Source organism: Papaver somniferum, chromosome 2 (genome assembly GCF_003573695.1).
Source record: "Papaver somniferum cultivar HN1 chromosome 2, ASM357369v1, whole genome shotgun sequence".
NCBI classification, from domain to species: Eukaryota; Viridiplantae; Streptophyta; class Magnoliopsida; order Ranunculales; family Papaveraceae; genus Papaver; species Papaver somniferum.
In genome coordinates, this window is record NC_039359.1 from 145,657,374 (window position 1) to 145,683,816 (window position 26,443).

Below are 26,443 nucleotides of genomic sequence, written 5' to 3' on the forward strand. Positions count from 1 at the left end.
GAACTACGATGCGTTGTGTGGGTGTCATACAGAGCTCGACGACGACACTGATCATAGATTCCCTATATGGTAGATTGGATCAGCCGGTAAGCCTCCCCCGCAAACTGGCGTAACTCTTCCTAAAAAATAAAAATAATTTTTTTAACATACTTATTTAACAATAAATAATCTCCAAATGAAAATGAGATATAGAAGGACTAACCTCCGAGGCGTTGATATCAGAAAAATTGTACGGGTTGGGTGGTTGCCTGGGGACTGCAGCTAGATCTTCATTTCTATCTTTGTAGAAAGGCATGTCCTATTGTAGGTTTGGGAGTTGCGTCATGGACTGGCCGGCTTGGTCGTATGTGTATGTCTGGGATGACATGGTAAGAGGTTGGTATTGGGGCATCAAACTCCGGGGTACACCGCCGTGACCAACACCGATATCATCACGTGTGTTTATGTGAGTTGTTTTAGTCCTAAGAGCTCTCACGCTATTAGTTCTCCAAAACTGGGAATAGACTTCTTCCGGGACAGGGAGGAAGTGGTCAGGGATATCAAGCACTGTCCTATCAGATACGTCCTCCAATCTAGGGGGTTGCATGGGATAACTATCGCACCTACCACCTGCCTCATACACCTCTCGGCCAGATAAGCAGAAACTCTTGTTCCCTTACTAACATCCTTGAAAAGATATCTCCTCTTAGACATCTCAAGTGTTGTTTGGAATGCTTCAGTCTCTTGGTGTACACTATCCTGGAATCAGGGGTCCCAAATAACCGCATCTCCCATCCTCATGTCTATCTGAGCGCGTGCATCAGACACAGAGTGTTTGTGAAGATCTACCTGTCTCCTATCCCAAAGGTTCGAATCACGAAATAGAAGAATAGCAGGGTGTGGATCAAGTTCATCATCTCTTAGGTTTTCCTTCAAAACCGGTTGACAATTAGGGAAATAAAAATAATACCAGAATTCTTAGATCATCGACATGCCACCCATCTCCTTCTGTTTTCACGAACTCCAGTCATCTAGATGTTTATAAAAATCACCCAAAGCGGGAGTACCCCAATCATAACACCCAACAGCATCCAAATTATCCAACACTACACACCATCGTTTATCTACTCTAAGACTACAGTATGCAAAAAAAAAGCACCAATACACCAAAGCAAGAAGATTCTAGTCAATTCATCGGCAATGTCGGTGTTGTCAGCCGGATATGCCCTACTTAAAATGTAGTTAGCCAAGTGAGAATTTTGTATCGTACATGCCTTAGAATCATAATCTCCAGTTTTCAGACCCTGATCTTTTCTTTGTCCCATAACATCTAACACACCCCGGAAATACTTATCATCCATAGCTTAAATTTCTTGCGGCATCTTTGTTTCCTTAGGTAATTCTGGGATTGACTTACCTCCTCCAACTGGAATACCAGTCAACCAGAAGAAATCTAGAGGAGTCAAACCTATCTCAAACTTAGGGAAGTGAAAAGTTTTAGTCTTCTTCCACTACCTCTCACATAAATCTTCGGTTAATCCCTTATCCGCATACTTAAATTTAAATTGGAATACGGACTCAAAACCACACATATGAAGAATTAGAAGTGCACGAGGGTTGTTATGAACCACTATCTCGTAAAATTTATTTACGTTAGTCCAAGAACTCCTACATTTAAACTCTCTATTTTTATCTAAGTCCTCACATGTATGTTCTATCCATCCGACACCTTGAGAGAGTTGGGATAACTTCACATACCTAGACCAATCGATATGCTCCATTATCTAAAAAAGCAAAGAGTAAGGGAAGCACAATCAACATGTGAATAACAAACAATCATCCACATATATTAATCTATGCACAATCAACATATGAATTCCCACAATCAAATTCACATCACATTGAGGTATGCACAATGCTCCTATGAAAACCTCCAACAAAATCATATTAACAACATATATTAATCATCTCAACAACAACTCAAAACAATATATGAGCTAATCCTCAAACTCTATACACAATGCTCAAAACAAATTACAAATACATTTCTACCATGCATAAAGACAATTAAATCATTCAACTACAATCATGAATTTATGAATTAATCAATCAATTTGTGTTTCACCAAAATGAACCCAAATAGCAAAAATCCTAAGTTCACATTCCAATTTTTTCAAATCAATTCAAAAATTATCCTACTGCTCCATGACAACATAATCAAGATTATACATTCAATAGGTTCGAGATCAATCCTGTATAACTAAAATCAAAACCCAAAATCAACAAAATCAATCAAAACTAAAATTTCATACCTAGTGTCGATTTGTTGATGAAATCTCCCAAAAATACAACGAATAGATTCCCCACGGATTCTAGAACAAACCCTTGAAAGATTTTCGCTCATTAAACACTAAATCATCTTCAATCAATCCATGCAAAGTGAGGTTCTACGGGTTTAGGTTGAAGAAGAAGAGAGAAAAAAAGAAAAGAGAAGAAGAAGGAGTGCGGCTTCTGTGTGTTTTAGGGTTCTCTATGGCACGCCATTAGGAACAGCGCGTGGACCGGTCAACACGGTCAATACGCCGTTAGGAACGGCGCATTTGAATTTTCCAACGACACGCCATCTCTAAGTGCGTGTCGTGCTTCTTCAAACAGCGTATCGGCTAGGAATCTTGGATCCCCACTATGCCCGGGCGTTGAGTTTTGATGAGGTGGATCCAGTGAAAAACTTGAATCTTGACGTACCATTAGCCCCAGCCTTAGTGGAAGGATCAAATCCAAATTGATAGCACGGTGTACATTCAATTTTGTTGCTTTTCGTCCTAAATGTTGTTTCCAACCATGGTGTTAATTCTCGGGTGGCAAGATTGTATATACGAACACCAAAATCCCATGATGTATCAATGAAACACATCACGCCATTTACTTGTTCCGAAATTTCAAGATACCTTTCTGACTTCGCATTGTTAATATTGTGAATAATTCGTGCTCCCCTGCAACTGCAATTCTTCCTGCTCTCCCACATAAATCAGTTGTCAACAAGTTCCCTTACAGACACTGGGATGGATCTCAAGGTAATGGAACAAATATGAGGAGACATGGACGTAACTTTGATTGAGCATGGAATAGATCGCTAAAGTATTTATCACCCTGAATTATATACCGCCAATCTTTAGAAACGCATTTGAATCGCATCAGTGACTTTTTCGGGAGTCTGCTTAGTATATTACATACTATCCCAACTTGATGCGGTATTTTACTACCACTGCAGCTTGCCATCGCCATCATCTTTATCACTTCCTATTGATTTCACCCAAGACAGAAAACCAACGTTGGAAATCCTACACACAGTTTAGGTTTTGATGGACCGTTCTAATTAAAAACCCTAGCCGGCAACTAGGTATCTGATTTACCTATTATAACAACATTTAACTATTGAATCATAACTTGGTAATCAAAAAACAATTACGCATAACTCGGAGAGGAAACTGATAGCTCGGAGAGGAAACTGATAGAAATGGTACCAGAGACTCAACGTTTCTCTCGATCAATATATTACTGAAATGGAGGAAAAGCTCATTTATACAATTGATAACCAGAAAAATACTAAATGAGAATCAAAAATAATAAAGGACAATTACTAAGAAAAGGAAACTACCTAAAAATGTAATAATGCAGGATTATAATCTTCCCTAACCTAGGAAACAAATCTTGGAAACCAATTAACACTAATGTGGCAGCATCTTTGTGACCCTAATAAGCATGATTGCTGAAGGCTGATGCCAATTCTTTCGGGGGATATCATTCTATATAAGACAAAAAGATTGAAACCGGTCATGACCGTTGGATCACTCAAATGGTATCTCCTTGAAAGACTTGGCATCAGCCTTTAGCAATCATGCAAGTTTAGATACTGCTTATAACTTCAAAATATGTCCCATGATCCAAAATGTATCAAAGTGACCAAAAAATCTCCCGGCGATCCAAAATCTAGTATGACCAATTTTTTCCTTGCGCTCAAAATTTTTGCATTGGTCCAAAATTTGTTTTAAAGATTGCCCAGTGAGGAAACAGTATGGTTAACGAAGGAAATATGTTATCTAAGTGAACGATGAACATAAACACAACTGTGGCTGTAGTTTAGTGGTAAGAATTCCACGTTGTGGCCGTGGAGACCTGGGCTCGAATCCCAGCAGCCACAAATTATTTTTTTTTTTTAGTGTTTCCATTTGTGTTCTTTCACTAGTGAGGGATATATCCTTAAAGCTTAAGCCAATGACAAACTTTTTCCTAGCTCCACCCATTCATCTCCATTTTTTTCCTCGGCTTCATTCATCTCCATGCTGGTCAATCATGGGGTAACCAATACCAGCAAGTTCTTCGTCAGTCATTGGGTAACCAATAACATTTTACAGGCTAAAACGAATACTTGTTTACATCTGTCTGTTGACAAATAGACCAAACTCATGTAATCTGCAAACATCCTAAACCTGTTTCTCCCACTGTCACATACCTTCATCACCTTCAAAGAACAACCTTTGGAACATATGAGAGTATAGACTACATAGTAATGCTCTAAAGATAATAATTGATCACAAAATGTTGCAACGAAAGAAGACAAAAGTTTACTGGGAAAGTTAACAGGTACAGAGACATCACATAAGAATTCATTAAATTTCTTCCAATACCTATAAAAAGTTGGAATATGTACAGCTTTGGACCAACAACTTGTAGACAATGAATGAATTCTTACAGAATATACAATTAAATTTAAGAGCCTTGTAATGCGGTGGTGAAGGAACTGAACCTGACTGTCAAGATTCCAACTGTTGGAAAATATAAATAGATCATTAACGAACAGCACCAACTCAGCAAGCGTGTACTATATCGTAACAGATCTTTTCTTGGTAGTAGTCCATTATGCAATGCACGATTAATATAGAATCTGTTCATCTATAGGTGCAGGTTGTTGTAATGCATCTGTATATAACAGCCAAAGATCGACAAGATACCTTCATTAATTACTGACAACACTTCTGTCATCCATGTTTGGGCCAATGCATAGACAGCGGCGAATATAGAGGAAGTCCAGCCACATCAATATGTCCCCAGCTGTACTTTATAGCTTGTGTATAAAAGGAGAACCAGGTGAACCAATAACCATCATCAAAACATAACTCAAATTTTGTATCTAGTACCTTCTTCCTCTTCTAAATAAGGTGAAAATGTCTTCCTCAAACAAAATTGCATTCCATGCTCGCTCTATCAGTTTGCCCACCAGATCTAACCCACTCGCTGCTGCAGTTGAGGAACAACTGTGCACATTGAGATCTACAGATCTCACCTCATCCATCTCCAACAACTTGGTTGCTCTAAAGGACTTGTATGAATGTGTTGAAGATTTCCTCTCTACTGAAGATGGAAAATGCTTAGACGCAGTCTTGGACAGATCTGTCATGTTCTTGGATGTTTGTGCAACTATAAAGGATGTTTTGTCTATGATGAAGCAATCTACCCAGGATCTTCAATCATCTATTCGAAGGCGATCAAATGAATTTTGACGCTTACATGATCTCAAGAAAGAAAGTCTGCAAAATTATCCAAAAATGCCTTTCAGATCTTAAGAAAAACACCAACAAGAACAATGATGTTGTCGCCGATATCCTAACAGAAGTTGAAGCAATAACTTTTGCAATTTTTGAATCTGTCTTGTCTTTCCTATCTGCACCAAAGCAAAGGTCACTAGTCTCAAAGTTGACCACCAAAAGTGCAACCCAACAAGTTGTCAATGAAGTAACCAAGGTGGATGTCGCATTGAAATCCAAAGTCATTGAAGCAAAAGAAGTGCAGAAGCCATTGGCTGCCCTTGACGTGACCCTTCAAGATCTTGAAGATGGATTAGAATCTGTCTTCAGGTGCCTGATCAAGAACCAATAGGAAATCTCTGTAGATTTCTTCACCTTTCATTGGTATTTTCCGCATTTTATCAGGAATCACCAATTGAATTTTTACTGTACATTTTGTATACAAAAGAAACAACAAAGTAAATTAATACAAGAAATCACTTTACTCAAAATATGTGTCGCAAATTTACATCATTGTTTTATCTTCTTTTGTTGTGTTGGTGCAAATTTACTTTTGGTAATTATACGTCCCATCATTAAAGCAAACGAATTACTCGGTAATTAAGGTCCAGAGTGATTAAGGAAGCATTGACCCTTCATTATTATATCAAATGAGCATGTGAAGATTCTAATTGTTGAGAAATAAGGGGACATATGTAAGGCTAATCAGCGAGAGATGCCCAAATCATATAAGATAACGCGTTTGCCTCACTCTGATTTCAAGGCTGTCAAGATTCTAATTGTTCCAGAGAGTTTATGCATCATGCATTTATTTTCTTAAATGTCAACTTAAGAAATAAATAAACTCCTAATTTTCTAATTCTGTTATGCTATACACCCATGATCTGGTATTTAAGAACATTTAACCAATTGAATAGCTACGCGTAGACATATAATGATCTGCTTCAATGTTGTGACAACTGAAAAGGCGACAAGAAGAGTATGATGTGCAAATACCCGTAGATAGAGAAGATATAACCAGAACATATATGTATAAAATAAGAAACCAAGCCTGTCGAGATTCCAACTGTTGGAAAGTAACAGCACTAAAAATGTTAATGCTTAAGATCAACAAGATACCTTCATTTATTAGTGACCACACTTTTGTCATCCATGTTTGGAACAATGCAGAGACAGCGGCGAATATAGGGGAAGTTCCACCACATGAATACGTCCCCTCCTGTACCTTGTAGCGTAACTATAAAACGAGCACCAAGTGAACCAATAACCATCATCAAAACATAACTCTACATTAACTTTTATATCAGCTAATACCTTCTTCATCTTCTAAATAAGTCGAAAATGTCTTCCTCAAACAAAATTGCTTACCATGCTCGCTCTATCAGTTTGCCCACCAGATCTCACCCACTAGCTGCTGCAGTTGAGGAACATTTGTGCAAATTGAGATCTTCAGATCTCACCTCATCCATATCCAAAAACTTGGTTGCTCTGAAGGACTTGTACGAATGTGTTGAGGATTTCCTTTCTACCGAAGATGCAAAATACTTGGATGCAGTCTTGGACAGATAGGTCATGTTGTTGGATGTTTGTGCAACTATTAAGGATGTCTTGTCTATGATGAAGCAATCTGCCCAGGATCTTCAATCATCTATCCGAAGACGATCAAATGAATTTGACACATACATGATTTCAAGAAAGAAAATCTGCAAAGTCATTCAAAAATGCCTTTCAGATCTTAAGAAAAACACCATCAAGAAAAATGACGTTGTCGCCAATATCCTAGCAGAAGTTGAAGCAATTACTCTTGCAGTTTTTGAATCTGTCTTGTCTTTCCTATCTGCACCAAAGCAAAGGTCATTAGTTTCAAAGTTGACCACCAAAAGTGAAACCCAACAAGTTGTCAATGAAGTAACTAAGGTGGATGTCGCATTGAAATCCAAAGTCATTGAAGCAAAAGAAGTGCAGAAGCCATTGGCTGCCCTTGACATGACCCTTCAAGATCTTGAAGATGGATTAGAATCTGTGTTCAGGTGCCTGATCAAGAACCGAGTTTCACTTCTTAACATCCTTAACCAATAGAAAATCTCCGTAGATTTCTTCACCTTTCATTGGTATTTTCCGCATTTTATCAGGAATCACCAATTGAATTTTTACTGTACATTTTGTATACAAAAGAAACAACAAAGTAAAATTAATACAAGAAATCACTTTATTCAAAATATGTGTCGCAAATTTACATCATTGTTTTATCTTCTTTTATGGTGTTTGTGCAAATTTACATTTGGTAATTATACGTCCAATCATTAAAGCAAACAAATTACTCCGTAATTAAGGTCCAGAGTGATTAAGGAAGCATTGACCTTTTATTATTATATCAAATGAGCATGTGAAGATTCTAAATATTGAGAAACAAGGGGACATATGCAAGGGCTAATCAGCAAGAGATGCGCAAATTATTAAAGCTAACGTGTTTGCCTCACTCTGATTGAAAGGCTGTCAAGATTCTTATTGTTCCAGAGAGTTTATGCATCATTCATGTATTTTCTTAAATGTCAACTTAAGCAATAAACAAACTCCTAATTTTCTAATTCTGTTATGCTATACATCCATGATCTGGTATTTAAGAAATTCAATTGAATAGCTACGCGTGCACATATAACAATCTACTTAAGTGATGTGACAACTAACAAGGCGACAAGAAGAATATGATGTGCAGATACCCGTGGATAGAGAAGATATAACCAGAACATATGTATATAATAAGAAACCAAGCCTGTCGAGATTCTAACTGTTGGAGAGTAACAGCACTAAACATGTTAATGCTTAAGATCAAAAAGATACCTTCATTTATTAGTGGCCACACTTTTGTCATCCATGTTTGGAACAATGCAGAGACAGCGGCGAATACAAAGGAAGTTCCACCACATGAATACGCCCCCTCCTGTACCTTGTAGCGTAACTATAAAAGGAGCACCAAGTGAACCAATAACCATCATTAAAACATAACTCTTATATCAGCTAATACCTTCTTCCTCTTCTAAATAAGTCGAAAATGTCTTCCTCAAACAAAATTGCTTACCATGCTCGCTCTATCAGTTTGCCCACCAGATCTCACCCACTCGCTGCTGCAGTTGAGGAACAATTGAGCAAATTGAGATCTTCAGATCTCACCTCATCCATCTCCAACAACTTGGTTGCTCTAAAGGACTTTTACGAATGTGTTGAGGATTTCCTTTCTACCGAAGATGCAAAATACATTGATGCAGTCTTGGACAGATCGGTCATGTTGTTGGATGTTTGTGCAACTATTAAGGATGTCTTGTCTATGATGAAGCAATCTTCCCAGGATCTTCAATCATCTATCCGAAGGCAATCCAATGAATTTGATGCATACATGATCTCAAGAAAGAAAGTCTGCAAAATTATCCAAAAATGCCTTTCAGATCTTAAAAAAAACACCAACAAGAACAATGATGTTGTTGCCGATATCCTAACAGAAGTTGAAGCAATAACTCTTGCAGTTTTTGAATCTGTCTTGTCTTTCCTATCTGCACCAAAGCAAAGGTCACTAGTCTCAAAGTTGACCACCAAAAGTGCAACCCAACAAGTTGTCAATGAAGTAACCAAGGTCGATGTTACATTGAAATCCAAAGTCATTGAAGCAAAAGAAGTGCAGAAGCCATTGGCTGCTCTTGACATGATCCTTCAAGATCTTGAAGATGGAGTAGAATCTGTCTTCAGATGCCTGATCAAGAACCGGGTTTCACTTCTTAACATTCTGAACCAATAGGATCTCTATAGATTTCATCACCTATCATTGGCATTTTCCGCATTTTATCAGGAATTGCCAATTGAATTTTTACTGTACATTTTGTATACAAAAGAAACAACAAAGTATATTAATACAAGAAATCACTTTACTAGAAACAATTGTCACAAACTTACATCATTCTTTTATCTGCTTTTGTGGTGTTTTTGCAAATTTACAGTTGGTAATTACAGATTAATAAATTACATGTTCCATAATTAAAGCATATGAATCACTCAATAAGTTACGCGCATATCGATATAGGACTATTAACAAACCAAATAATTGAACATGTGAAGATTCTAATTGTTGAGAAACAAGGGGACATACGTATAGGCTAATCAGAAAGTGATACGCAAATCATTTAAGATAACGCGTTTGCTGCTCTTCCATTTCAAGGCTGTCAAGATTCCAATTGTTGAGAGCTTATGCATCATTCATTTATTTTCTGAAATGTCAACTTAAGCAATAAACAAACTCTTATTTTTTCTACTTCTGTATATGTCCCTGAAAACTGTAATTCTTGCTTATAACAATAGGCAAAAACACAGAAGTTCCTGTGATATAATAACTAAACAAGGAGCCCAAGGAGTGGGGTCAAGAGGATTTATTTAATTCTTCAAGTAATGCACAATGTTAATTGGTAAGTTGAAAAATCATATTTGTTGGTTGTTAAATATAGCTGCTATCTTGTTGATAAGGAAACAGGGTTTGACATGATCGAAAAGATATAACCAGAACAGAACATATATGTATAAAATAAGAAACCAAGGCTGTTGTTTGGAAAATAATATATTGATCATTAACTAACAGCACTTAACAACCAAGCTTGTACTATATCATAACAGATCTTTCTTATAGGTGTTGGGTTAAAAAATATAAATCACATATAAACTTCAGACCGACATGATACCTTCATTTATTAGTGGAGACACTTTTGTCATCCATGTTTGGAACAATGCAGAGACAGCAACGAATATAGAGGAAATTCCACCACGTGAAGGACGTCCCCCTGCTGTAGCTTGCAGCCTAACTATAAAAGGAGCACCAAGTGAACCAATAACCATCATCAAAACATAATTCTGCATTAACTTTTATATCTAGCTAATACCTTCTTCCTCTTCCAAATAAGGTGAAAATGTCTTCCTCAAACAAAATTGCTTACCATGCTCGCTCTATCAGTTTGCCCACCAGATCTAACCCACTCGCTGCTGCAGTTGAGGCACAATTGTGTAAACTGAGATCTTCAGATCTCACCTCATCCATCTCCAAGAACTTGGCTGCTCTAAAGGACTTGTACGAATGTGTTGAGGATTTCCTTTCCACAGAAGATGGCAAATGCTTAGACGCAGTCTTGGACAGATCTGTCATGTTGTTGGATGTTTGTGCAACTATTAAGGATGTCTTGTCTATGATGAAGCAATCTTCCCAGGATCTTCAATCATCTATTCGAAGGCGATCCAATGAATTCGATGCATACATGATCTCAAGAAAGAAAGTCTGCAAAATCATCCAAAAATGCCTTTCAGATCTTAAGAAAAACACCAACAAGTACAATGATGTTGTCGCCGATATCCTAACAGAAGTTGAAGAAATTACTCTTGCAGTTTTTGAATCTATCTTGTCTTTCCTATCTGCCCAGAAGCAAAGGTCACTAGTCTCAAAGTTGACCAGCAAAATTGCAATCCAACAAGTTGTCAATGAAGTAACCAAGGTGGATGTCGCATTGAAATCCAAAGTCATTGAAGCACAAGAAGTGCAGATGCCACTGGCTGCCCTTGAAATGAGCCTTCAAGATCTTGAAGATGGATTGGAATCTGTCTTTAGGTGTCTCATCAAGAACCGATTTTCACTTCTTAACATTCTTAACCAATAGATCCATAGATATGTTCACCCCCATAGGTATATTCCACATTTTATCAGGAATTGCCTCGTGGAATTTTTACTGTACATAATGTATACAAAAGAAAAACAAAGTATATTAATATAACAAATCATTTTACTCCAAACAATTGTTGCAACTTATCGTTTTTTATTTCTTTTGAGGTGTGTGTGCAAATTTCCATTCGGTAATTCCATGTTGCATCACTACAGAAAATGAATTACTCGGTAAATTTGGCCTTGATCTACCTGTCTTTGTTTGAATGATTAAGGAAGCATTGACATTTTTAAATATATGGAGTGAACGTGTGAAGATTCTAATTGTTAGAGAAACAAGGGAACATATGCACAGGCTGTTCAGCAAGTGATATGAAAGAATCTTTCAGGATAACACGTTCGCATCACATTAATGGTATCAAATTCAAGGTTGTCAAGATTCTAATTGTTAGAGAAACAAGGGAGCATATATATAGGCTGTTCGGCGAGAGATATGAAAGAATCATTCAGGATAACATGCACGCATCACATTGATTATAACAAATTCAAGGCTGTCAAGATTCTTAATGTTCAGAGTTGATGGAACATATTCGTTTATCTTACTAATTGTGAACTTAATTAATAAATAAACTCTTGATTATCTATTTTAAGTTTACCCTTCCATGAGTTTGATGCTCAGACTAAAATACAGGTATGATATTCACCAAAATAATAGTTACTCGTGTAAAATTATGTTATGCATTGATTGGGTTTACAGGCTTAAATGGTTCTTAGTTGTGACAAAGCGACAAGTTTGAAGATACTAACCTACAAAGTGATTTTCCTTCCTATATGAGTGTATGTCTCTGATAAATGGGACAACCCACAGACACGGGCGACAGAAACGGAGGTTCACCACATGCAGCCTGAAATGAACTGACCATGAGAGCCTTGATGAGATTCCTCATGTCCCCTTTAGTATTGTATATACGCTGCAATATCAATAACCCTTTAATCAACAAAAACTAAATTCAATTCTACAACTTCTTCTGCTAACCAAAGTGAAGATGGCTTCCTCAAACAAAACTTTCCATGCTCGATCAATCAGTTTACCCACCACATCTTATCCTCTGACTCTTGTAGTTGAGGAGCAATTGTGCCGATTAAGATCTTCAGAACTAGCCACCTCATCCTCATCCATCTCTAACAATTTAGCTGGTCTTAAAGACTTGTATGAATCTGTTGAGGATTTACTTTCTAACCATGATGTGAAATGCTTAGATACAGTCTTGGATGGATCTATCACATTGTTGGATGTTTGCAGCACCATCAAGGATGTTTTGTCTCAAATGAAGCAATCTGTGCAAGATCTTCAATCCTCCACTCGTAAATGTTCAATTGAAATTGATACATACATGACCTCCAGAAAGAAAGTCACCAAGGTGATTCGCAAGTGCCTTACAGATCTTAAAAGAACCGCCAACAAAAAGAATGACCTTGTAGCTGATGTCAGTCTTCTAAAGAAAGTTGAAGCTACTACTCTAGAAGTTTCCGAATCCATTTTATCTTTTGTATCTGAACCAAAACAGAACAGGTATTTGATCTCCAAGTTGATGTCTGCCAAAGGTGAAGCACAACAAATTAGCGAAGTAATGAAGATCGATATTGCATTAAAATCCAAAGAAGTTGAAGTCAAAGATGTCCAGAAGCCATTGAAAGCAGTCGAGATGAACCTTCAAGATATTGAAGATGGACTCGAATCTGTCTTCAGGTGTTTGATCAAGAATAGAGTTTCACTTCTCAACATTCTTAACCAATAGGAGATCTACAAATCTCTCCAGCACTCACAGTCATTTATCCGCAATTTTATCCAGGAAAATGTCTATGCAATTTTGTATACAAATATATACTGTAAATGAAAAGAAAGATAACAATACTACAATTCTTTTACTCCAAATTATGTGTTCTTCATCTTATGCTTACATTTATTTTCACTACATTCTAAGCTTCAACATGATTTTTCTTTGCGATTTATCTTTTTACGTCCAATATTATCACAGCATAGATTTACTAGACAACATCACAATAAACAAGATAATTAACATATGAAGTTAACTATCTCCATTGTTTTCATTTTACCATTTCCTTGTAAGATTACAAAGTTGTCAGAGATATAATTAATAACTATCATTGAGCTCTATTTAATATTGTAATGGTGTAGAGCAGGAAACCAGCAGGTACAGGTTCTACCAGTAACCAATTACCAGACATGGATGCTCATTTTTAAATGCATCTCAAAGCTCTTGAGATTCCAATTTCTGGCAATGTGTGTGTTTATCGATATAATGTTTTCTTACTATGTACTATGTAGAGTCCCATTTATGCACATTTACGTATATCATCTCATATTGCGCCATCGTTTCATTTATTTGTTGGATGTTACAAACATGTAAACAAAAGCTTATAGGTGTCAATAATCTTCTCCTAAGGCATGCAGTATACATAATTTATGTCGTGTATTCTAATTTCATACTTTTCAAAAAAAATTGATAGTAATTTCATAATTTAATGAACAGATGAATATAACTACACAACCATAAAGACGAATTAATCAATTAAGAGCTGATATGCAAACTGGGTGAAATTATCAAATGCTTACCAGATTGTTCATGTGGAGTGCATCCAAATAAGCACCTAGCACCCATTGTAGATGGCAACACTCTACTACTCATTTCTTCCAAATCGACCCAATTAGCAGCATTTTGACTCCAAGACAAAGCTAGGTCAGCGTCAGTATCATTCATCTTAATCACCACTTGCATAGGCTGGTTCTGCGTTAATCCCAAGACTTTTCCATTCCCATTACTTGTTGAAAATAAACCATAAATTCTTACTAAAATCCCCTAAATCTCCAAAAATTTACCCATTCTCCAAAAAAACAAATTGATTTTCTTTGAATAATTTTGTTCTTCAAAATAAAAATTAAAAACACCCATTTTTCCCTAGTAATTTACACTTCGGAATCCATTTATCACAGAAAACGAAGAAGAGGAGGAATAGAGTTTTGACAGTAGAGTTTGAGAAGAGAAGAAAATGATGATAAAGAGCACTCAGAGAAGACAAAGAAGAGTAAAATAGTCGGCAATACAGTATATTCAAACAGGTGCCACCTGTGGAGGCAGCATAGTCCACGTATGAAGAGCCAGGATAAAAAAGAAATGATTAAATATTTAAATGTGTTGTAATGTTACATTGACGGCACTCTACCGAGAAAAGTCCATCCGGAAAAAAAAGCTTACGCCATTATGTGAAAATCGCTGAGCGACGGAATTTCTAGGGAACCAAATTCATTAAGACGCTGGCGATAATGTGAATATGGCTAGCGTCATATAAATTACATAGCTCGATTTTCTTCATATCGTTCGTTTGACACTATATCGCTCAACGGTTATTTTACAACTGCTATTTCCCCTTCTTTTTTTTCTCATATATAAGTCCAAATACTTCTTCAAATCACCCACACCTACTTATACATATATTTTATCAATTTCAGTATTTGTATTCGCAATTCTAAATTTCATTAACATCCATGGCGAGATCCAGTGAAGAGAGGAATTAATGTTATTTTGGATCGGTTTAGATTACAACAAGAAATGCATCATAGGAGGTTGCAAGAATTCGGCGAAGAGGAAGCTGAAGATAATAAACCGATTGACGCTCTGATGCTCATACATTCGGGCCAAATACCTAGAGTTCCAGAGCCAAAAGAAGTATTCTCAAGAAGATATACGTATCGAGGGAGAGAATTTTACCACCAGAAGCTGATGCACGATTATTTTCTTCCCAACTGTGTATACTCTGATGAAGATTTCCAACATTGATTCTGCATGCCTCGACATCTGGTAAAAAACATTATTGAAGAGCTTTGTCGAGTAGAACCTCAATTTAATTATCAGTTTGATGCACTGAATATTAGAAGTCATAGTCCTGAACAAAGAGTTACTTCGGCTTTAAGGATTCTAGGTTATGGCAGACCAGCGCACGGATGCGAACGATGAGTACCCTCGTATGGGTAAAAAAACTTCATTCACTTACCTTTCATTGTCGTGAAGTAACGATTAATCATTTTGGTCCGACATATTTACGAAAACCAACCGAGACAGATGTTAGACAAACATTGAGGGATAATGGGGAAAGGGATTCCCAGGAAATCTAAGTAGTCTTGATTGTATGAATTGGGGATGCCTTGTTTATTGGGCCGGTCAATATAAGGGTCATTATCCAAATCCAACCATTATCCATGAAGCTGCTGCTTCTTATGATTGTTGGATATGACACGCTTTTTTTGGTATTCCGGGTTCACAAATGATGTTAATGGTTTGCACAAGTCTCTTCCATTTGAAGATCTGAAGTATGAAATTTGTCCCCGAGTCTGTTTCATGATCAAGGGCCATCAGTACACTCATGGGTATCATCTTGTGGATGGTATCTACCCAAAATGGTCCATCTAGGTTCAATGTTACCGTCAGCCCCCTGTTGTTGCATTAGGCCATTCATACCTGGATTGTAGCGACCGCCAAAATGGCAGTAAGGAAAGATGTGGAACGCGTTTTTGGAATTTTGAAGAAGAAGTTCGCTATCATTAATTGTGGGTTGAGTCCTCGTGAAATGCACAAGATTATGCTCACCTGCATGGTAAATCATGAAACCCGTCGCGATAAGGAGTGGACTAACTATGAAGATGAAGATCTGAGGCCTGCGATTCAACCACAAAGAGGCGTCCCTGCAAGAAATTATGCTCAAATGACTAATAACGTTCAGAACCAGAATGTGTATGACAGTTTAAGAAAATATCTGAGAGTAAATCTTAGGGAAGAGTATGGAAAAGTGGGTGGGCGTAATTATTAAGTTATGTATTTTAGTTTAATTATTAAGTTATGTATATTTTGGTTTAATTATTAATCATGTATTTTAGGCCTGAGATTAAGTTGATTAGTTTAAGTTAATGAGCGAAAATTATTTAAGTACACTGCAACAACATTTCAAATTAATCAACTTTTCATTTCAAACTAATATTAAGTAGAATGCAAAATGCAACTTCAAAGTAAAACTTAAATTAATATATCAATTATCTAGACGTTCTACTGCATCGAACTCATGCTCATCATTATCACCACCATGTTGATCAATCTGTGTTTGAAATCCTGTCAAATTCGATTTGTCACAGATGTTTCTGCATGGGGGTTCATAATTAAAGTGTCAGCTTGAAGAATGTTATGCTTGTCGTAGTCATTCACAACTTTTTCTTGAGAAATGAGACTTTTCTTACTCTCCATGTTTTGAAATTTCCTATCAACTTCTCTTTGCTTCTCGACGGTCTTAAGATTGTGAATCCATATTACAAGAAATTAAGAATTGTAGAGAAGGTGTGATTGTTTTACATTTGAAAAAGATTGAGAAATTATAGAGAGATTAAGAAATTTTGGTGGGAGTTGAAATGAGTTTGAAATTGGGTATTTATAAAGGGGGGAAATTGTAGCCGTTGGATGAGGAACTGAGAAGCGATGATCAAGTCAGCGAGCGACATAGTGATTGTCGTTGGTGCTTGAATCACCAACAAGCGATATCTTAACCATCTGGCGATGGACACTCTATCGCTCGCTGGAAAGTTTGTCGTATATGCGTATATGTTATATTTGACATATATGCAGATATGTTTGGCACTTTGACATACTCATAGTGGTTTCTAAGAGAAACCGCAGCATTGTTCTCAAAAGCCATATTTGACAAAAAAACGAAGCGCACTGTTGATTTCCAAAGCTATCTTTTCCAAAATGCCATATTGTCAAATGAAGTTTCTATGTTTGAGAACTCTTTTTGGCAATTCTCAAATATAGAATCACGCTATTATAAAATCCGCCAAATGTGAAACGCGTTTTTAAATAACGTCGATCATTAAACGTTATTTTTAATTTCGTTTCGAAACTATAACGTATTTATAAACCCGTCTGGTGTGGACGGTTATCAAAACTGCGTTTAAGGAAATGCATTTAAAAACAATGTCCGCCACTGGACGCGTTTTATAAATGCGTGAAACTGGGACGTCGTTTAAATTTGCAAACATAGTTTTAAAAAACGTTTAATAAGACGCTTGTATAAAAACCGTCTAAGCTCTACACATAGTATTAAATCACGTTGACTCGTACACGGTATTTACAATTGCGTTTCACTATAAACGCTGTCATAAAACGAGTTTCAGTTAGAAGGAGTTAATGATTACTTTTATAGACAAACGCAGTTTTAAACTACGTTGTTGGATAGAAATCGGTCGTCACACAACAAAATTTCCAAATAAAAAGTCATATATGGGATAGCAATTTGGGAATATAAAACCTCAACACTAAATTTTCTCTAAGCTAAAGTGGCAAAATCAGTTGTTTGACATGTGCATAGAAATATGCCTCAGGTTCGTCTGAAATTGTTGTATTTTTACAAAGGTATAACAGTGCTTAGATACTGTGAAGTAGAGGTCAATTTCAAAAATAAGATATAAAAAAAAAAGTTGCTTCAAATAAATAAGAAAATTTGTTACCCCTACAAGGCTACAAGTCATTCTCAAATTTTAGCACAAAGGAAATCTATTCTTGGTATAGTACGTGATTCTTGAAAATAGTTAAGCTTTTGGTAGCCTATTTCCTTTTGTTCCTCACAATTCTTTTTTCGTTGTAAAGGCAATTTTGCAAGGTAAGCAAACATGCATTGTTTTGCATAGACTAAAAAAAGCTATAAAGCTGATTAGAAATTGATGACAAGTAGATTAAAGAACCAGTACATGACTAAATTTATAGTTATAAAGAGAGAGTCAGAGACATGATAAAAGAGTTCACATAAAAAAGAGTTCACATAAATTTGACATCGTGCATAATGCAGGAAAACACTGCATGAAGGTTTGCTGTAATAGATAGGTAGTTTCTTAATCAAATTGGGAGAAGATAGAAAAAAAAGTCATAAATAATAACATCCCTGAAGACATCAAACCGACAATATCAATAAATAAAAAAATACATCTTGATCACCGTAAATTGGATTTGAAAGACAACCTAATGCATATAAAGCGAAAAGACTAATTAAACTTTTCAAGTGGCATACCATACAGTTTAAGATTAGCGTATTATGAATACCAGCAATACCCACCATTGAGTAAAATGACATGAAGAACTAAAATGTGTATAGTTCCTTAATGATCCTAAGACTATATACATGTTCTAGATTAATTCAAATCCAAGGATCGATGTAATTGTATATCCAAGTAGGGGGTGGAAGTACTGTTCGCATTGGCTTTAGCACAAATGGCGTGAACATCGAAATAGTATAATGTAGATGACCGTTAGCCAAGGACGAAGGAGAGCATAGATCCTCAATTTTTTCGGTCAGGATATTTAAACCCCAAATGGAGCCCGAGCAACTGAGCAAAACAACATGATGATCTACCGGATTAATACCTTCAACATGTAGTTCAACAGAACCTAGAGTTAAACTTGTACTTCGTTTCTGAAAATAAATTTGTCTTAAGGTATCGTGTAATTTAATACACAATTTCCAGTTGTCTTCCTTGAGCACCCAAAGACTCAAAGTTCTTTGACTTCTTGTAATTCTAGTGTAACAGATCAAGCCTTCCGACTACAATCATGATAGCTTGCATTATCATCATCTGGAAAGCAGATAATACTGCAATGATAGCCACCAGTACTGTTTTTGTTGAGATTGTAAGCTATGATTCTGTTTCATTTTACAATCCAATAAAAAACACCATCATGAGCAAAAACACCTTTGTGACAAGGATCCCACTCCCAGTGGACATAACGTGGGCATGAAACTTCAAAAGTTCTCCATTCCCCAGAATTAGAACAAAATACTTGAGCTATTAATCTATTTGAAATTAATCGATCATTCCTTACACGTAAAACCTTGTAACAACTCGAGGAATAGGATGATGAACAGTCACAAAAGAAACCAAAAACATCATATAGAGAACGCTGGGAATGGGTTGGTGAAGGAATTGACACCTATTTTTCAGTGAGTGGATTACAAACAAAATAGTCTATGCGGTTCACTATCATATAACAAAACACCAAACCATTAATAGAACATATATATATATATATCCCTTTTGTTTTCTTTGAAATGGGTTTGAATTTAGAAACCTAAAAGAAAAGCCATGATCATGTCTAGATATGAACTGTGAATGTAAACCATGACATGAATAATCTCCTGAAAATATATTATTGCGGTGAAACCTTGTATGATACAATATCCACGGGAGAGACTTGTTTGTGTTGTTAAACTGAAACCATTTGGTTATGAAATAAGGATTGGAGTGAATATATAACCATACCTTAGAAACTGATTTGAGCTTATAGATTGAAGTTAGAGGAAGATAAGTAAATATGACGATCAAAATAACCTCTGTCAGAAAAGTACCTACCGTCACTATCTTTTTTATTGGATTTATAACTATTGAGTTTCCGTTGGTTATGATTTTTTCTTAAAAAACTTTGGTATGACAGTAAACTTGAAGAACCAAAACCCTTGAGAATCCGAGATTTTTTTAAAATAGTATCTTCTGGTTGTGGTCTAGTGATTCAAGTTATATCCTCTTGGCCCTTGGGCCACTTGCTATGAACACTTTTGCACTACTACACTTATTATCCTCATGGACCATTTGTTCTGAGAGTGCAGGCAACTCTTGAGCCATAAGTCTGCGGAGCCGACGAGTCAGCGACTAATGATGTAAACTCATGGGCCATTTTTCTTAATGTTCTCTGTTTGATTTGTGCCAATATGGTACACGGAAGCCATATACATTCTGTGTGTCTTGTATTATATCCAATGTGGTATACCCAGAAATGCATTATATTCCTACTAGCATCTTGAATACAAGTGGTAAGAAATTCCACGTTTTCACACTGCGCAACGGTTTGCTGTAATAGATAGATAGTTTCTTGATCAAATCGGGATAAGATTAAAAAAAATCACAAATTTCCATCCATGAACAAATCAAACAGAGAACATTCAGAAAAATGAAAAATACATCCTGATTACCTTGGACTTGAAAGAAAACCTAATGAATATAAAACATGAAACTTGCGAAACTTTTAAGTGGCATGACAGTTTAAGAAGATCAGTCGTCTTATGAACAACAACAATATCCACCATTTAGTAAAATAACTTAAAGGGGAAGGATCCGTTGACATGGTTATAATGACATAATCTTGACATTTTAGCGTTATTTTTTCTACCAAACCCAACCGGCAATGAATTTGAAGCTCAAATTTTGGTGATTTGTTCCTCATATAAAACTCAACATTCCCACCAAAAATGAGAGTATTTGTGTTAAACATATATAGCACAAACGTATAGCTCGATTTTCTTTATTTTGCTTGTTTGACACTATATCGCTCAACGGTTATTTTACAACTGCTATTTCCCCTTTTCTTTTTTCTATATATACGTTCAAATACTTCTTCAAATCAATCACACCTATTAATACATATATTTTACCAATTCGTGTATTTGTATCCGCAGATCTGGTGAAGAGAGGAATGTTATTATGAATCGGTTTAGATTACAGCAAGAAATGCATTAAAGGAGGTTGCAAGAATTTGGCGAAGAGGAAGCTGAAGATAATAAACTAATTGGCAGTCTGATGTTCGTACATTCGGGACAAATACCTAGAGTTCCATAGCCAAAAGAAGTATTCTCAAGAAGATATAGTATCGAGGGAGGGAATTTTACCACCAAAATCTGATGCACGATTATTTCTTCCCGATTATGTGTACTCTGGTGAAGATTTCCAATGTGGATTCCGCATGCCTCGGCATCTGGTGAAAAATATTATTGAAGAGCTTTGTCGAGTAGAACCTAAATTTAATTATCAGTTTGATGCATTGAATATTATAGGTCATAGTCCTGGAAAAAAAGTTACTTCGGCTTTAAGGATTCTAGGTTATGGTAGACCAGTACACGGATGCGAACGATGAGTACCTTTTTATGGGTAAAACAACTTCATTTCACTTACCTTTCATTGTTTTGTGAAGTATTGATTAATCATTTTGTTCCAACATATTTACGAAAACCAACCGAGGCAGATGTTAGACAAATATCGAGGGAGAATGAGGAAATGGATTCCCATGAAACCTAGGTTGTCTTGATGGTATGAATTGGGGATGCCTGTTTAATGGGTCAGTCAATATAAGGGTCATTATCCTTGAAGCCGTTGCTTCTTATTATTGTTGGATATGACACGCTTTTTTTGGTCTTTCGGGTTCACAAAATGGTTTGCACAAGTCGCTTCCATTTGAAGATTTGAAGTATGGAATTTCCCCCGAGTCTGTTTAATGATCAACGACCATCGGTACACTCATGGGTGTTATCTTGCGGATGGTATCTACCCAAAATGGTCCACCTAGATGCAATGTTACCGTTAGCTCCATGTTGTTGCATTGCCATTCATACCGACATTTTAGCGACCGCCAAATGGCAGTGAGGAAAGATTTTGAATACGTTTTTGTAATTTTAAAGAGGAAGTTCGTTACCGTTAATCGTGGGTTGAGTCCTCATTAAATGCACAAGATTATGCTCACCTGCATAATTCTTCATAACATGGTAATTCATGGAACCATTCGCGATAAGGAGTGGACTAACTATGAAGAGGCCTGAGATTCATCCACAAAGAGGCGAGCCTGCAAGAAATTATGTTCAAATGACCAATTACGTTCAGAACCAGATTTTATATGACATTTTAAGAAAAGATCTGAGAGTGAATCTTCGGGTGGAGTATGGAAAAGTGGGTGGTCGTAACTATTAAGTTATGTATTTTAGTTAAATTATTAAACTATGTACTTTGGTTTAATTATTTAGTATATTGTATTTTAGGCCTGATATTAAGTTGATTAGTTTAAGTTAATGAGCGAAACTTATTTAAGTAGACTGCAACTGGTAGAGCATAGCTCGGTTGAACCAACCAAGTGTTGGTATGTCAAGTTTGGTTTTCATATTTTAGTGAATCAAAACTCATTTAAAGAGTCGCTTGATTATGTACTAGAGTCAACTTCGTATAGGTTAGCTTGAAAGTATTAGGATATGAGACATTACAAGTATTGCGAAGACTTGAAGAAGTGAAGAAGTAAGAAGCTACAAAGAAAACATCATCCTTCCACTTGAGGTTAGTGATATTTGCCTTGAACTGTTTCATTCCCTAACGTATCTTTGAAGTCGTGCATATTGAAAACAAAAACTGCGGAACATGAACACTCTAGTTAGACATAGTATTAAGGAATACAATACGAGGTTTATTGCTTAACCATTAAACTTTGTAGATAAGACATCGACATAATCGTTTAAACGCTATTGTGATTATGTATGTGTATGAGGTGAGGATTTCATCCTAGGAAACAATGTTTTACATGTGTTTTAAGGAAGTAAATTCATGAACTTGTTTTGTGAATCGAAAAGTAAATCGCCAGGCATTATTGGTATTGTTATTCATTGTATATCTTTTGAACAACCAATATGTGTGATTAGTATAACCACCGCTCATGACTTGTTTGTGTTCTTGGTAAAACTATTCAAAAAGGCCTGACTTTTGTATTGGTATGACTTTTATTAGTGAAATCGATCTTAAGTAATCACCTGAGATGGTGTGATCGATTTTATATTATTGGTAAGACCGACTCTGGGTAAAGGGGAACCGATCCTAGTAAGAGGTGAAATTTATCACGAAGGGGAATCAATCCTTGTATGAGGTGCAACATGTTTTAGCAGAAAGGGGAACCATTCCTATGGACATATGCAACACATTCAAGTTAGATACCATATATATGTGGGGAACCGATCCTAGTACCTAGTCAACCGAATTTTTGGAAAGCTAGTGTGACTATGCTTAGTACTCACATGGAGGTAGAACCGAAACTAGTTTTGGTAGAACCGTTAAACCCGTGATTGGTGATTGAGTGTTCTTGATCAATCACATAGTTCTTGAAAGTCATATGAACCAATTCTAAACTTGTTTGGAAGTGTGGAAAATCGGTTGCAAGATTGTAAGTATGAAAGAGGACTTACAAAGTAAGGATGTCGACATACTTTGAACATGTGCAGTAACGCTTATCTTTAATTGTTCAAAGTTATTCCTTAATAGCTAAAGGAAGAAAATCCTAGGATCGAAACATAAATAAGTTAAAAATCTTTTATTTAAGTTTTTTAATTTTATTTTAGGAAAATGAGAATTAGTAATGTGCATTTACTAGTTGAAGATTTTCCAAAGAGATTTTCGGTCAATATTTTGGACAGAGCATTTCCAGGAATTATGGAAACCGAATTTGGAATATATTGCATATCTTGAGAATATTTTCGGTTTTGGAAATTCCTTGGTGTCCAAACTTCCTTGTCTATAAATACTTGAAGTTTGCATTTCTAGCAAACTAATCCTTCGTGATAGCAAACTTCCTCGGTTGTGTTGTTACTGGTGAAGCCGCCTATTCGGAGAGGAGAGTAACCTAATTAGGCGAAATCTCTTACGGCCGTTCAGTTTAAAGTCTTCTTTGGGATTGAGAATCTGTATTAGTACTGTTGGTGGGAAACTAGATAATTGCGGCTTATCTTGTGTTTTCGATTGATTTGATTGACTAACGGTGGTTGAACTTTGATTGCAACTAGTTTGTTTATACTTGAGAATCTTCTCTTCTGATATAAGATTCACTCAAACTAGATCGAAGTTTCGAAAGGAATCTTTAGACTGTTTGTAGATCTAAATACGTCTTGTGATAATCCGTTGTTAACAAACTCCGTTCTGTGTGTGATTGATCACAAGAGATTCAAGTTGTTGTGTGCAGGAGTTTATTGAAGATCTAAGAAGATTTGAAGACAAAGAAGATATTGAAGATTTCTGATTTGGGGTTCATAATCTTTGGTGTGCACAATACTTGTTTCCGTATAGAGGATCCAACTATAATCGGTTTATCCTTGTGGTAGATTAGATTGATTAGTTGTGTAGATCGGCATCAATATAATTCTTTTTGATTAAAAGTATTGATTGAAAAATCTTAACAATTACCTTTGGTAGTTGATCATAAGATTGATCTAAGAACCTGACGAAGGAGTTTATTGAGATAAACAGAAGAGCCTTTGTCGAACTCACATCACTTGGTTGAAAAGTGTTTATTGAGATAAACAGAAGAGCCTTTGTCGAACTCACATCACTTGGTTGAAAAGAGTTACTACCAAACAGATTTGTTGTTCCTTTACTTTTTGGAATACGAACCAAAGGAATTGTTCCAAGTACGTGACTTATTCATAAGTTGGAGGCGTGGGAATACAGACGAAACTAGGTGAACTATTGGTTTAGTTGCTTGGTCTCAACTATACTAAGTTGGTTTGATTTTGTATAGCGGCTTAATCCTGATAGTATTCAATTCTGGACAAGGTCCCGGGGTTTTCCTGCATTTGCGGTTTCAGAAAAGACGTCAGCAAGGATCATGAGAAAGATGTGATAGTCTTGCGAAGATTAGAGAGATTGCGAAGATAATATTTCTAAGGTTGCGATAATGTCGCAAACCATATCCGAAAATAAAGGACAGATTAGCTGTCATCCACTATGTATTTCCTTATAAATAGTCATTCGAGTTGTAAAGGAGGGAGAGATCTTTTTTGAGTAAAAAACAAGTAAATAGGAGAGAGAAAGTCCATAGCAAAGTTCATTCTTGATTTCTTTATCTTTCTTGTAAGAACATTCAAAAATTAATTAATAAAATTAAGAGTGTAAAAACCTAAAAATGAGTTGATCAACAATGAAATCATATGAGGGGTGTAGTGTAGGATTTCCTGCAACTACATAATGGCGCTAGAAACAGGGACGAGTAAAAGATTATTCTATAAAAAGCTAAAGATTGATATTGAGATTTGTGAAAATTTAAAGTAACTGATTAAAAAAATTTCATAATTTTTTGAAATACTGTTAGCATTGAAGAAATGGCTAGAAGAAGAAATACATCCGAACAACCTACTACTATTAGAAGAAGCAAAAGAATTGCTGGAAGAGAAAGAAGTGAAATGGGAGAATCTACTAGAATGAGAAATAATAGAGAAAATCTAATTCAATCGCCAATTCAACAAACATTAGTTCAAGAGAGGAATACAGATTATGACAGAGTGAGAGTACACACATGGCGATCAAATTCAGCAGAAGAAATAAAAGAAGACAACAAAATAGAAATTATAGACAAGAAGAGAGAAATCAAGAAGCAGATGAAGGAATAATTCATGGAGGTGAAGAAATTGAAGCGTTAGAAACATTAAGACGAAGAATACATGAAGAAAGAAGAGCTGAGGCAGAAGAACGTGCAAATTTAACAAGACAAAATCACGAATTAAGGATGGAGAATATTAGATTAAAGAATAGAAGATCGAGAAGTATTAAAAAATCATATTCCAGATCAACCAGAAGAGAAATGAGGCAAAATTCACCTACGATCAATGTTGGAAACAATATTCAAGAAGAAATATCAAATCCTAATGAAGAATATCGCGAAAATAGAGAAAGAATTGATGATTGTTACATTCCACAAAATGAAACTTTTGATGATAGGCAAATTGGAGGAAATCAAGAGAACGGGCAAATTCAGAGACAAAATAACCAAGATGGCGAAGGAAATCAAGAGGAGGGAAGAAGAATTTTACATGTGAGAGAAAATCAAAGAAATCAACAGACAATTGAAGAAGAAATTGAAAGGCATAATGCTGAACAAGCACGTTTAATCTGCGAACGTGAATGGCTGAGAGCGTAAATGGAAGAGCAAGAGCTTCAGGAAATAATTCGCCAGAATAATCATGACAACCGAGAAAGAAGGCGTATACAAAACCGGAATAATGATAATCTCAATGAGGAATATGATAGAGTGAAGAGAATGTTTGAAAGACAGCGAATTGAGTTGATAAGAAATGAACAAAATTATGGAGGGGAAAATGAACGACATCATCATTTGCGAATTCAAGATAGGGATGAGGAAGAGAATCGCAGAAGAAGACGAGATGAGGATAATGAAGAAGAGATACAAAATTTCGCAAGAGAAGATAGACGTGAACGCAGAAGAAGAGAAGCAAAATTAAAGAGACCAATGGGTCAAGATTCAGGAGTAAATAAACAAATCTTGAAAGAATT

The 26,443-nt window shown here is 36.1% G+C and overlaps 4 protein-coding genes and 1 non-coding gene across 5 annotated transcripts; 4 read left to right on the plus strand and 1 right to left on the minus strand.

Moving 5' to 3' along the window:
• Positions 1-4,108: 4,108 nt before the first annotated feature.
• On the plus strand, positions 4,109-4,180 carry TRNAH-GUG. The gene has a single exon. It is a non-coding gene; the product is annotated as a tRNA-His (tRNA).
• Positions 4,181-5,435: 1,255 nt separating this feature from the next.
• LOC113352142 lies at positions 5,436-7,643 on the plus strand. The gene is made up of 2 exons (XM_026596004.1): positions 5,436-5,894; positions 7,595-7,643. The coding sequence occupies exons 1-2, from the start codon at positions 5,530-5,532 to the stop codon at positions 7,641-7,643; spliced, it is 414 nt and encodes a 137-aa protein (XP_026451789.1). The 5' UTR covers positions 5,436-5,529.
• Positions 7,644-8,616: 973 nt separating this feature from the next.
• LOC113352143 lies at positions 8,617-9,354 on the plus strand. Its single transcript, XM_026596005.1, has one exon. It carries the CDS (start codon positions 8,617-8,619, stop codon positions 9,352-9,354), a length of 738 nt encoding a protein of 245 aa, XP_026451790.1.
• Positions 9,355-10,510: 1,156 nt separating this feature from the next.
• Positions 10,511-11,248, plus strand: LOC113352144. Its single transcript, XM_026596007.1, has one exon. The coding sequence runs from the start codon at positions 10,511-10,513 to the stop codon at positions 11,246-11,248; it is 738 nt and encodes a 245-aa protein (XP_026451792.1).
• Positions 11,249-11,912: 664 nt separating this feature from the next.
• On the minus strand, positions 11,913-14,316 carry LOC113349367. Its single transcript, XM_026593340.1, has 2 exons — positions 13,889-14,316; positions 11,913-12,846 (listed from the first exon to the last, which is right to left on the minus strand). Exons 1-2 carry the CDS (start codon positions 14,049-14,051, stop codon positions 12,602-12,604), a joined length of 408 nt encoding a protein of 135 aa, XP_026449125.1. The 5' UTR covers positions 14,052-14,316; the 3' UTR covers positions 11,913-12,601.
• Positions 14,317-26,443: the final 12,127 nt, after the last annotated feature.

Excerpts from the sequence above, each read along its gene's own strand:
- LOC113352143 (XM_026596005.1), top strand. The coding sequence starts at position 8,617 with ATGTCTTCCTCAAACAAAATTGCTTACCATGCTCGCTCTATCAGTTTG.
- LOC113352144 (XM_026596007.1), top strand. The coding sequence starts at position 10,511 with ATGTCTTCCTCAAACAAAATTGCTTACCATGCTCGCTCTATCAGTTTG.
- LOC113349367 (XM_026593340.1), bottom strand. The coding sequence starts at position 14,051 with ATGCAAGTGGTGATTAAGATGAATGATACTGACGCTGACCTAGCTTTG. Across the intron at positions 12,847-13,888 it reads CACTCCACATGAACAATCTG|ACATCAACTTGGAGATCAAA; the intron begins GTAAGCATTTGA and ends CACCTTTGGCAG.
- LOC113352142 (XM_026596004.1), top strand. The coding sequence starts at position 5,530 with ATGAATTTTGACGCTTACATGATCTCAAGAAAGAAAGTCTGCAAAATT. Across the intron at positions 5,895-7,594 it reads GGATTAGAATCTGTCTTCAG|GTGCCTGATCAAGAACCGAG; the intron begins GTGCCTGATCAA and ends ATCTGTGTTCAG.